This window comes from Pelobates fuscus, chromosome 7 (genome assembly GCF_036172605.1).
Source record: "Pelobates fuscus isolate aPelFus1 chromosome 7, aPelFus1.pri, whole genome shotgun sequence".
NCBI classification, from domain to species: domain Eukaryota; kingdom Metazoa; phylum Chordata; class Amphibia; order Anura; family Pelobatidae; genus Pelobates; species Pelobates fuscus.
In genome coordinates, this window is record NC_086323.1 from 84,375,556 (window position 1) to 84,389,086 (window position 13,531).

General features: G+C 40.5%; 1 protein-coding gene across 1 annotated transcript in view; it reads left to right on the plus strand.

Moving 5' to 3' along the window:
- Nucleotides 1-496: 496 nt before the first annotated feature.
- LOC134568697 (dimethylaniline monooxygenase [N-oxide-forming] 2-like) overlaps nucleotides 497-13,531 on the plus strand; it is a 42,584-nt gene continuing 29,549 nt past the window's right edge. Inside the window, exons 1-3 of the mRNA XM_063427349.1 lie at nucleotides 497-542; nucleotides 10,644-10,780; nucleotides 12,113-12,301. Coding sequence (XP_063283419.1) covers nucleotides 10,655-10,780; nucleotides 12,113-12,301 — 315 coding nt within the window. The 5' untranslated portion in view covers nucleotides 497-542; nucleotides 10,644-10,654. The remainder of the gene's footprint in view (nucleotides 543-10,643; nucleotides 10,781-12,112; nucleotides 12,302-13,531) is intronic.

Genomic DNA, 13,531 nt, shown 5'->3' on the forward strand with positions numbered 1-13,531 from the left:
TGTGACTACTGAACATGACAGAATAGCATTATGCTGGTTGGAAATATCTGCTCAAGTGGCAAATAATGTTTTAGAAAAACTGAACTTTAAATGATTTTGAGAGAACTGAGCAGTGTATTCATACTGTAAGAAATATATTTAATAAAGTGAGAATTTCAAGTAAATTTCGAATTTAAGGTCATAACTGTCAAACTGGAAAAATTCTCTACGTCAGCTATGTTTTAGTTTGACTGGTCTGGTCTAAAATGTAAACTTTATTTTGAATTCTCACAACGCTGTGTGTGATTATGCACGTATGTTAAAAAAATTTTCTTGTTACATTTAACCACACACCTTGCAAATAAAAAAATGAAAAACCTGGGAGTTCTCCTTTTAAATGCCAATATGCCACTACGCTAATTTAATTACACCCAGTTTACTTTTTAATGGACAAGGAGGAGCATAATGACAAAGGTATTGCCAAGTAAAAGTCACAAACTAATCATAAGTTGTGGCAGTTCACTTGTACCAGTCAGCAAGCGACAAGCAATTCAAATAAAAAAGTAAGTAAGATTGTATTGCTAATTTTTGGATATATTTGGCTCTGGATAAACTTAACTCTAGTAACTGAATAGCAGTCCCCCCTTTGACATCTATTTGCTTCCATTGTAACAGATATATTTATCTCCTATAATAGAATGTAGCCCACAATTAGTAATAAGAAGAAGTAATTATTATCATATTGCAGCAATTTGATATCTGTAGGAATTAAAGGAATATTTCCAGAGAATTGTATGTCTCTTTAAAATGTAACTGTATGTTGCTTGGATTTTCGAAACTTCAATCACTTTATTATTTATTTATTTATTTATCTATATATATTAAATATTTTACCAGGATGGATACATTGAGATTTCTCTCATTTTCAAGTATGTCCTGGCTCCACAAAACATTGCATTGTTACAATAGGATACAATATTACAATGTGTGTGTATGTATATATATATATATATATATATATATATATATATATATATATATATATATATACACATATATAAATGTAACATATAACAGGTGATAAATATATTCAACCATGACAGGTGCAGTCTGTACTGAGGGATATTGTCATAGATCTCTTAAAAGATTTTAGATTGAATGAAGATTTGACTGTGTCCTTGAGGTTATTCCATAATTGCTGTGCTCTGTAGGAAAATGAGGATCGAGCCACTTTATTTTTGTATTGCGGTATGCTAAATATCATGCTAGTACTGGACCAGAGGTTATAGGAGGTGGGAAGCTGGGGAGCTGGGGAGAGCATTCTACTCAGGTAGGGTGGGAGCTTCCCAGAATTGTTCAACGCCAATTTGGATGACATTGCAAACTTTTAAGAGGGCAGTCGAAGTTGAGTGATTTGGACGAAAGCCTGATTGATCAGGGGTCAGATAAATGAACTTTTTGTTTAGCCATATAAATGATAAATGAACTTTTTGTTTAGCAAGATAACTTTATACTACTTATACTTTCAATTAGGAGAGAAAGAATCAAACATAAATAGAACATTTTGTAGTCAGTATTCACAATGTTCCTTTTTTATTTTGTAAAATGTTTCCACTTTAAATTTTTGGTCTAAAATTAGAATTTTGCTTTAATTATTGACACTTTAGAGAATACCCCTTATTATTTTCAGGTCACCTTTCTAATATCAGAGAAACTTTGCACGATTATGAGGAGGTAATTTATAAAGGTTTTATAGAAGCAGTTAACACATTTGTCTTAGAACTAGATGGGCTTGATTTAGAATTTATTAACATGTGTCTGCAAACATCAGGCCCTTTAGATGTTTGTTCTCAGTCAGCCATTCACTACTTTTTATTTTATGTATAATCATGCGTTCTGTCTTACAAAACAGCTTTCTGTAAATGTTGACCAGATTGATGGAACCTCTGGCGGTGGAGGAGCCACATGGGCCTTTAACTAAAGGCAATGCAAATCTGAGTTTGGTCTAATTGGGCATCATAAATATCATCCTTTAAGTGTGCATGTCTGTGTCTTGTTTCTGATTGGTCAATATTCATGTGCATCAATCAGGCTTAAACTATATATATATATATATTTGTGCTCGGAATTTAAATACGTAATGGATAGTAACTGTGAGCAAAGTTGGTTGTGGTGTGCCGAAACCAACGTATGAGTGGGCCTGTAAATAAAAGAGGGCCCACCAAGGAGAATGTAATTATAACAGGGTGTAGGTGGGTGGGAACAATCAGCTGAAAGGCAGAGGTGAGTAGGGGCTGGGAGTTTAAGTAGGGGACTTACTCCTCCCACAAATTCAGGCCTCCACAAGTTCAGGCCTTTTAACTTGTGCTCGGAATTTAAATACGTAATGGATAGTAACTGTGAGCAAAGTTGGTTGTGGTGTGCCGAAACCAACGTATGAGTGGGCCTGTAAATAAAAGAGGGCAAAAAGATAAATTCGAGAAATACACACTTTATTGCATTTTTTACAAAACCAAGTTGCTGAAAGCTTGGCGAAGCTCTTTCTCCGGCTGTGGAATATATGCAGTATATATGGAGGATTTCCACCGCCCCAGTCTCTTGATGATATGGACCGGTGTGTTAGTGCTAGAGGCTGCTCCTATACGGAAGGAGTGCCTAGAGAATGCAATCGGGTTGTGTCCGAGCTTAGATAACAGAATTCTGATATGAACCATCAATTTTGCTGTGGTTAACGGGTGCCCTTGTAGTGTTAAGAGCGGAGAGTCCAGTAGGTGACCGTGCAGAGTTGACCGTAGGTGGTCTAGTACTTTTACCGGACACCAGGCATTATCAGTAGGGAAGAGAGGAATTATAGTAGGGTGTAGTGACCGGTTGGTTTTAGTTGTAGGGATCGAAAGTTGGTAGTGATCCTCTATTTTAGTGAGGTGTGATATTTTAAGTCTTAGCTTCGTATCTCCTTGACAAATTACGGTGAACTCTCTAGGTCTGAGAAAACCATAGAAAGCGAGATATAAAGCAGATTTGATCACCGTATTTGTGCCGATGTCGAATGGGGCTGTGTCAAGGAGATTACCATTAGATTACCTATAGATGGTCCTATCTTCAGGTCACTTAGCAGAGAGTGGAGGTGAAACCTTTGATATTCCTTTCAAAACCTTTTTGACGGGGTATGAAGACAGGAAAGGTGTGTTGTTAGGAAAAAAAGGTGAGGCTGTGGTGCTGGACCCCCGTGAGATATAGTTTAATGGTGTTGTGAGATAGTTTAAGGTGTAGGTAGAAAAAAGAGGCAAAAGCCACCATGGTTTGAATAGAGAAGTCACCTTGTAAACCGAACTCTGCTGTGAATTTATTAAATATATTAAGAGCCCTATTGTAAGTGATAGCCGTGTTTGGTGATAATGCTTGGTGAGTGAGTGCTCTAGCGTGGTTCAAGAGTGTGCTTAATCCAGGATTAGATCGTGGAACCGTGGTGTCCTGGATGGTTGTAGGTGAGCCGTTGGGAGTGCCTGAGAAAATGCCTGAAATTGAGAACGAGAGAGCGTCAGCGGCCGTGTTGTGAATACCCGGGATGTGAAAACAAACTAAGTGAAACAGGCCGGATGCTGCCAACCAGGTCAGCTTGCGAATCAGCCGCATGATGGTCAGGGAAGATGATCGCCCTTTGTTCACGATTTCGCAAGCTGCCGAGTTATCAGAGTAGCATTTGACTGCCTTGCCAGACCAGAGATGACCCCAGGTGTGTGCGGCCGCCACAATGGGATAAATTTCAAATAGTGCTGAGGTCTCTCTGAATCCTGGCAAGGCATCCGAATCAGTGGGCCAATGGCCCCTGAACCAGTGGTTCCCAAAAATGGCTGCAAAACCGGTATTGGCTGCTGCGTCTGTGTGGATGATGGGTGAAGAGGTGGAGAGAGGGGGAATAAACATGGAGATTCCATACCAGTCCTTCAAAAACTTCCCCCACATAGCTAAGTCAGCCTTGGCGTGGGGGTCCAAAGAAACTGTGCCAGAGTCCGGAACTCCGTGCAGCAGGCAAAGGAGTCTGGATATGAAAGACCTTCCCTGCAGAATGATGTGCATCGCAAAGTTCAGGGATCCGAGAAGGGACTGAAGTTATTTTCTAGTGCAAACATCATTCCGCAGGAACAAGTCATCTCCCCTCTCAAACGTGACAGTTTGTCGTGGGGGAGGCTAGCTCTGAGGTTAACCGAGTCCAGTTCTATCCCCAGAAAGGTCAATTTAGTTGTGGGGCCTATAGTTTTGGCTGTGGACAAAGGGACTCCAAGTGTGGAAAATAGTGCAGTAGTGCTTCTGATTGCTGTGGGTGAAGGTGACCCTGGCTCTATTAGTAAAAAGTCGTCGAGGTAGTGGATAACGGAGTGACACCTGGTGACGTTCAGAAGCAGCCAGCATAGTGACTCTGCGAAAATGTCGAACAGTTTGGGGCTGCTTCGAGAACCGAAAGTGAGTCGTGTAGAGAAGTAATATTTCCCTCGCCATTTAACACCGTGTAAGTGCCAGAGTGAGGGGTGCATGGGTAGTAATTTAAACGCGTTTGTGATGTCCGTTTTGCTAAGCCAGGGTCGATTACCAGATGATATGATGGACTGTATGGCGTCGTCGATGGTTACGTACTGAAGTGAGAATTCGTCTGCTGGAATGAGTGCGTTTATGCTTGGAACAAAAGAGGAGTGCGGTGCCGATAAATCAATAATTAGACTTTTTTTTTTTTTTTTTTTTTTTGTTTGTTTTTTGGGAATATTTGTGAATAGCAATACCAATGGGGGAGAATGGTGAAGAGGTGAAGGGGCCGATCATGAAACCGTTGGTGATTTCAGAGGCAATGAGAGTGTCTATGGAGACTGGGTCTAAACGTGCTGACTGGAGATTAGGGCATTCTAGTGTACCTGGGGGAATGGCTACAATACCCGTGAGAAACCCTTTAGTGAACCCTGTGGTGAGATAACCCACCAGATGATTAAGCCTGGGATCCCTTGTCTTGAGCACCACAGAGATATCACCGTAATTGAATGCCTTGTTCTCAAGTACATCCTGTGAGGCTATGAGCAAGGACACCAGACACACATCCTTCCCGTCTAGGATATCTTTTCTGATAGAGTCAGGGACGGAGTGTGCTGGTGACTCAAATGGTGTAATGGCTGTGCCCGGTGCTGGAGGGGGGAGTATAGGAGGGCATGTTGGTATAGTAGGTACAGCCTTGAAAGCGACTGGGACTACCGTGGTAGTACCTGGGGAGGAGATGGCGCTTTCCACCTTAGATAGCCTGCTATTGAGGGTCTGTAGATTGGCCAAGATCTCTGCCAGGGTATCCTGGGTGGCCGTGCTGTTGCTTGGTGGTTGTCCTTGAGAGCTAGTCCCTGGCCTGGGCTCGGGGGCTTGGTGAGTAAGTAGCCTATAAAGTTCAGCCTTCCTAGCTGTGGCTGGAATGGGGATTCCCCTGAGCCTAAGCTCGGCCGTAATTTTGGGAATAGTCCATGCTCTCAAGGACGTGGGGGTTGAAAGAGTGAGTGATTCGCCTGGGGACCCGGGTCTGGTAGGCCTGAATGGAGTTTCTTCTGTCAATTCTTTGGTTGGAATAGGTTCTTGGGACATTCTAAAAGGAATGATTATGTGAAAGATATATTAGAAGGGGCGTAAGGTAAGTAGGCGGGGTATGTGGGGTGGTGTATATGGAAGAACTGGACTGTAATGCTAGATGCCAAAGCGAAAAACTTAACTGTTGAATGTTTGGATAGGTGAGGCCCTGCTAATGCCAAGTGGCGGTGAGAGGCTCTACCTATGATTTGGCTTATGACGTAGTTGCCACAGACGTGGTGGCGGGATGTTGGCCTCTCGGTGACAGTAGAGAGAAATCAAAACGTGTGGCCGTGACAGGTGAGGCCCTGACTAGCGCCCTGTAGTAGGGCATGCGAGGCTTGTAACTATGATTTGGGCGTGGGGCCGTACCTCCGTGTTGAGGTGGGGGGGGGGGGGGGGGGTGGAAGGCCTCGCTGGGATGGGTTTTCTGATAGGGTGCGCTAAGGCATTAGCCTAGACCCTGTAGCCAGTTCGATTGTATATTTAAGGATAAGGTGAGAGGACTGGAATGTTGTGTAGATACTAACCTTGACTTCTTGCGAATGGTATCTGGAACCTTCTGGTGGTAATAAGTGTGGTAAGTCTCGTCTTATGCTGTCCTTGAGGAAGAGTCCTGAGGCTTTAAGACAGATGTTGACGTATTTATGCGTATCGTGGTGGCGTATGATTTGAATTGGGAGTAGGTTGTTTGTTAGGGGCGCAACGTGAGATCCTGCATTGAGGGATCTGGAAGGTTTAAGTGTGTGACTGGGCTGAAATAGATATTTGTGAGAAGGCTGGATGAGGCCTTGGGGTGACGATTGGACGTATTTGGGTATAGACGTAAGTACCTGAAGGTATGGCTGAGTACCGGGTCAGGTTTTGGTGTTTACCGGAGCCTGATGGCTGTATGACCGTATGTCTGAGTAGAAATAATAGTAAAGAATTAACGTACCGTGGGCGTAAGCCTGTGGAAAAGTAGTAATGAACTTGAGACCGTGATAGGTTTTATATGAGGTGTAGTAACAAACGAGTTGTGAACTATACCTTGGTTTGACATAAAGAAATTACGTTATGTGAAACGGTTTAACTGTGTAGAACCGGGGGAAGCCTAGAATAATACTGGAGCTAAGGGTTAACCGAAGAAAAATTCCATAGTTAACGACAGGTGTGGAGGTAAGTAATAAAACCCAATATGTAAACATTTTAGGCCTATGGCTTTATAATGCAAAGTGATAAAATACAATACCTGTTCCTGTAATAAAAGACCTTGAAATAAACAACTTTAACGCAGAAAAAGCGATAAACCGATGCAGTTTGTAAAGCCAAAAATATGTGACAGCGTGTTTATATGGAAAATGAATAGTACAGACGTTTATGTGCCGGATATTGTGTTTATAAACAGTATTTATTAGTATATGTGACAAAATGAAGTGTTTAATAGGTAAATATTTGTTGTGTCAAGGTCAGAGAGTCTTTCTATGTTAGTAATAGATTGGAGCGCTCTCTATTCCCAGCATGATGGGGTTAATTGGTGGGAGTCACCCCTTGAATGTTATATACCAGGTGAATGTAATTAACCAGCACTAGGGTTTTAAAAGGTTAGCCTCTGAAGACAGAGAATCTAACAGCTGGGAGAGAGGAGGCAGTTAAGCCTGAGACAAAGGTACTGTGTGAAACCTGCTTAAAGTGCTGTATTTCATTTTGTTTAAAACTGGGAACTAGATTAGCTGGCCAGTTGGATAGTTAGTAATACTGTTTAGTAAGTCTCCAAGTTGGAGTAGGATTTATTTTCTTTTTGTTTTATTTTGTGGGAGAGCACAACCTTGTATATATTGTGGAAAGTGACAATAAACTGCAGTACTATTTTATCCTGACTGTTGCATTTGAAGTTTGTGAAGAGCCTGGCCATCCTGCCACAGTGTATAGAAACCGTACGTTTATGATAGACGTGGATATTTTAAAAAGTAGTAAAACAAATTAACTGGTTAACAGAAAGAAAATCACAAGGCAGATTTTTAAACAAGCTAATTATATCCCCAAACTGACAAAAAAAGGTATCAGTAGCAATATGACCGAACAGGGAATATACGTAAAGAAAAGTAGAATTCGTGAAATAGAACTTAGTGCATACTGTAGCCTATTTGAATAAGAACTAGCCGAATATGGATTTAGAGCAAGGTGTTTGTGTTTTAATCGTACGAAATAGATTGGTCCTGGGTGACCAAACGGAAATAAGAGAATGCCCGTAATAATATTACTGTGTATATAAATAATAATAGATTAGGTAGTTTCCGTACGAATATGTAAAAGCAGTGATAAAGTGCCGAGCGTTCGTCTGTTTTGGCGTGAACACTGAAATCGGTTAAAAAAGCGTGTATTTGTACAAATATGATAGAGGGAGCCTACCCCTACGTTTTTAGGCCCGAACGGCGGGAAATAGCGGGGCGCTATTTCCTACGCCTAACTTACGTGAACGTGCCGGTCTCGTGACCGGAAACCGGGTACCTTGACCGGGAACCGAGTGGAAGGCCTCAAACGGATAGAGGACTGGTCAGGACGTCTGACTGCTGGAAACAGGAAAAAATTCTGGAGGGAAGCTGGACAGGAAGTGCTGGTTGCTATGGGGACAAAACAATCAGCTGAAAGGCAGAGGTGAGTAGGGGCTGGGAGTTTAAGTAGGGGACTTACTCCTCCCACAAATTCAGGCCTCCACAAGTTCAGGCCTTTTAACATATATATATATATAGTTAATTCAATGTTAAACAAAAATCTGCACACCAGTCAAGCTATAAGACTTGCTTTTCCCACAGAAATGACAAATCTACCGCAAAGGATTCTGGGTGGGCATATGCAAATTAGTTTAACAAACAATCACATTTATATGATATATATATATATATATATATATATATATTTAAACACAACCGTGTGTTGGAAAACCCTGCTGTGCCCAAGTACAGAAATTTTTTAGATAATTAGGATAAGAGCAGTTTGTGGTGGGCCTCCCTTAATGCCTGAACCTCAGATTCTGCTAAAAATGCATTAGCACCACGTAAGCTCCAACACCTAGACTTAATGCTTGCTACAAGGACCATGACTACTATGGAATACTGCAAATACAGAGATGTATGGGTTAACTGCCAAAGATGTAACTCCACCTCCATCAGCACAAAAAAAAACAAGTTAATTCCAAATCCCTCTTCTTAATGTCCAATGTCTGTTAAGGACACACTGGAAATATTACATTCACATAGGTCCCTCTTATTGTATCCCTCCAAGTCAACGGCGCTACCATCACCTCTACCTAACAGGCTCGCTGCCTGGGTGTTCTTTTTGACTCCGACCTCTCCTTCACCCCTCATGTCCAATCAATCGTCAAATCCTGTTGCTTCCATCTCAAAAACATAGCGCGCATCTGCCCCTATTTAACCCCGGATGCGGCTAAGGTGCTGGTCCATGCTCTTGTTCTCTCTCGCCTGGACTACTGCAATACCCTTCCCATTGGTCTTATGTGTTTCCAGATTGCACCGCTGCAATCTATAATGAATGCGGCAGCGAGGCTCATTTTCCTGTCCTCCCGCACCTCTCACGCCTCCCCTCTCTGTCAGTCCCTGCATTGGCTTCCAGTTAGATATAGGGCTCAATTTAAAATTCTGGTGCTTGCTTACAAATCCCTACATAATGCTGCTCCAACCTACCTATCCTCCCTAATACACAAGTATGTCCCGTCGAGGCCCCTATGCTCTGCCAAAGACCTACGTATATCCTCTGTCCGTACTCCCACCTCTAACGCTCAACTCCAAGACTTTTCCAGGGCTGCACCTCTTGTATGGAACTCCCTTCCCTTCTCCGTAAGAATTTCACCCAGTCTCCACTCATTCAAAAAATCATTGAAAACTCACTTCTTCAAGAAAGCATATCAATTAAACTGTTAGCAGGTTTTCATCCCCCACTCTCCATGACTCCTCTCCTGCAACTGTCAAAAATTACCTACTAAGCACTCAATTAATACTTTTCTAACAACCTACTTCATACCCCTACTTTTACCCCCTGTGTCACTATACCCCACTGCCTCTAGCATGTAAGCTCATGGAGCAGGGCCCGCCACCCCTCTGTTCCTGTATGTCCAGTTTAACTTTACAACATTTTATTGAATTCCATTTCTAAGAGACTATTGTATGCATCCACACTTCTGCATATTGCCGCTCATCCCTAGATTACAGGAGGTATAGTTATTCAGCCCCTAACCATTTTCAATTTGTACACTGGAGATTTTCAGGGTTTTTCACTAAAAGTGAGAATTTAAGGTGAATTTCAAATTTAAGGTAAAAAAAAGCGAATTACAAACATTATCCAAGTCATCTATGCTTCCAGTTCTGCTATTTGATTTTCAAGTTAAAATTTTGAGAATAATTCTGACTGTGTATTGTAAATCCCAACACTCCCAGACAGACTTCAAAAAAGAAAAAAAAAATTGTGATTTCGAATTTTGCAGTCTGTTCGGCGACTTGGGGCCCATATTGGCTCTCTCATAGTATAGTATGTCATTAATTAACCCTTAACTACTTTCAGGAGTTTTCCTGATACCATATTTCATTTTCAAACTGTGCCTTTATTATACCAGAAGTGGATAGTCTACAACAGAGAAATCTGATCAGTGCAGACATCGAGATCTTAACATGTATGTTATTGGTCCTCCAGAAGCAAATTCAACACAAACAGGGTTATTCACCAAAGTGAGAATTGATAAAGTGAATTTGAGGGGAAAGAACAGTAGATACAAAGAGGCTCTCACTGTGACTGTATGTATGAGTGTTAAAAAAAATAAATAAAAAAATAAATAAAAGGACTATGTAGCATTATTGGCCAATGTGGTAAGGCAGTAATGTAGAGGCAATATGGTCGCATGTTGCATCTAGTTTCATCAATTTCAAGTCAGTTTTTTTTTTCTTTTCAAGAATTATAGAACATATATAGAAATTTGTTACAATAGACATTTATTTTTATTCAACAGATACATATAAAATATGTATTCCTAAGTGTTAAATCCCAATTTGACATGATATATATTGTATTTTTTTCAGAATCAAGTAACATGAAGGTTGCCATAATAGGAGCTGGAACCAGTGGCCTAACATCCATCAAATGTTGTCTTGATGAGGGTTTGGTACCTATCTGTTTTGAGAGAAGTGAAGATATAGGTGGTGTGTGGAGGTATACAGTAAGTATGAGCCACATGCATGTAGACCAAAGTGCACAATCATTACCTATGCAAAAGCTGTGAATCCAGCCATTAGATCTGTGTTGTATGAACAACAGGGTTACAAAGCCAAGCCCAACCACATTGAGTCGTAGCTGATCTACAACTCTCCTTGAACTGAAGATTTCTCAAGAAGAACCCTACATAAAGGTTTACTCACTAACACAGGGATTGGTCAAGGAACCTCACATTTTAAGCCAAAATAGACACATCGGAAAACTTCTCAAAGTCAGCTTTCTTGGTCCTAAATTTTAAATTCCCTGATCATTTCTCTAGATTTCCTATTTAATGTACAACATTGATGTTTATAAGATAGATATAGATAGATAGATAGATAGATAGATAGATAGATATAACTTATACATTAGCATGGAAGTCAGGTAACTCCAGATTATTTATCTGTTGCATGTCTTCCTTTGTGACAAAAATTATATATCAGTAATGGTAACTGCTCGATACTGCATTTTCCAAACTGTCCTGCGTAATTCCTGATTCCCTCTTATCTGTCTCTTTATAAACAATATTGTGTACCTCTCTTATCCTTTTATTTGCCTGCACCTTGACTATTCTCTCGTCTGTTATAGTGTGAAGATTGCCCACTCTAATGACAATGGTAATCTGCTCAACTGTTACAGAGCTGCCTGCTGGGATGCTCCTGCGTCCTGACAATTTCTGCTTCTATGCAAATATTTCATGCCCTGTCTGTAATAATGCATGATGATGGAATTATAGTTATCTCTTTAAATTTGAAGATTTTGAAATTTCTATACTACAATATATACATACATGTGGTGTTTTATCCCACATTAATGTATTTGCTATGCATCCTATTAAATTAAAATAAAACTGTTATTGCAACAGTTAAAAGGGACACCCACCTGCTTAGATATAAAAGTAATTAAACAAACAAACCTATAAAAAATACATGTATTTAATTATGTATTTTTTCATTGGTGGATATATCTAAAAACAGTGTGCAAAAGCTACAATTCTTCCCCTTTTTTTCCAAGCCCAGACTTACTGTGGCTGATCAATCACAGACTTTCCAATCCAGCTCAATGAGAAGTATTTTCAAGTCAGGTGCTCTGGGCATTTGCTTGCCTTCTGAGTTTAGCTACACTGAGCAAAACAAACCAGGAAGTAAATGGACCTGTTGTCTGACTGACAGCCAGGGGGGTGTCATAAGGTTTATTTGTATGTGCGTTAGGGATCCACAGTGTTCCGTTAGTTATACTCCGTGAACTGATTTCTAAGTTCTCCATTGGTTTTTAAACTCACCTTACATTTTCTTAGCCAGATGTTGAATATGGCCGAGCCAGCATCTACCAGTCCGTTGTTAGCAACACCAGCAAAGAAATGATGTGTTACAGTGATTTCCCATACGCTGAAGACACTCCTAACTTTCTGCACAACACGAAAATGCTGGAATATTACAGGGAATATGCCGAGAAATTCGGTCTGCTGAAATATATTCAATTTACGGTAAAGCAAAGGTTCGAACATTGTGTCAATTCATTACAGATCTCTGAGCACAGGGCATGTGCATATTGTTTGCTCATGGGTGTATAAGGTATATTTTTTATATTCATAACAATTAATTAAATCAATCTATTAATAGATACAACATGTATTGCATTAGCTTTAAGACTTTTTTTCACACAGCACTTTAACCTTTAATTAGACACACCTTTAATTTAATAGCTACACCACATGTTTATATGGCTGGGCTGAATGAAAAGCTCCCATAGAAGGGAAATTCAGGCTTTAGTCTGGCTTGACATATTTAAGATATTTATTTTTGTTAAATAAATTATGACATGTGTTGTTGTTTATCTGAGGCTGTATTTACCTAATTTTAAAGCATGCTAAGGAACAAATGACTTGTCCTGACACACACACACACACACACAATTAAAACCCCCTGCCTAATATCGTGAACAATTTTTGCAGTCTGGCAGAGTGGATTATCCTGCTGAAAGAGTCCACTGCCATCACAGAATACTATTGCCATGAATAGGTGTACATGGTCTGCCACAATCTCTAGGTAGGTGGTACATTTCAAAGTAACATCCTCATAAATAGCAAGCCTCAAGGTTTCCCAGCAAACCATTGTCCAGAGTATAACACTGCCTTCCGCCTGCCTGCCTTCTTCCCATAGTGCATCCTGTTATCATCTCTTCCAGAGGTATACAATGCAATTGCATCCAGCAATACAACTGATCTAAAAGAAAATGTGATTTATCAGACTAGGCAACCTTCTACCATTGCTCCATGGTCAAGTTCTGACACTCAAGTCCCCACTGGAGGCACTTTTGATGATAGACAGGAGGCATCAAGACCCAGTCTTCTAGCCATCACTATTTGTCCTCAAATTTACTGAGAACTTTTTTGCTTGCCCAGTATTCCTGCTTCCAATACATGAAATTTAAGAACTGACTGTTCACTTGCTGTCTAATACATCCCACCCCTTGACAGGTGCCATTGTAATGATGTAAGTTATTCACTTAACCTGTCAGTAGTTTTAATGTTGTGGCTGATCAGTTTATATATCATTATTATTTATTGTTCATAAAGCACCAACAAATTCGACAGCACTGTACAATAGGTGAACTAATAAACGCATAGAAACAGAGGGATTTCAGGGCTCTAACCTTTCCTTGTAAGTTTTATCCTGTAATTCATGAACCAGCTTAGTAGCCCTTCTCTGAACTC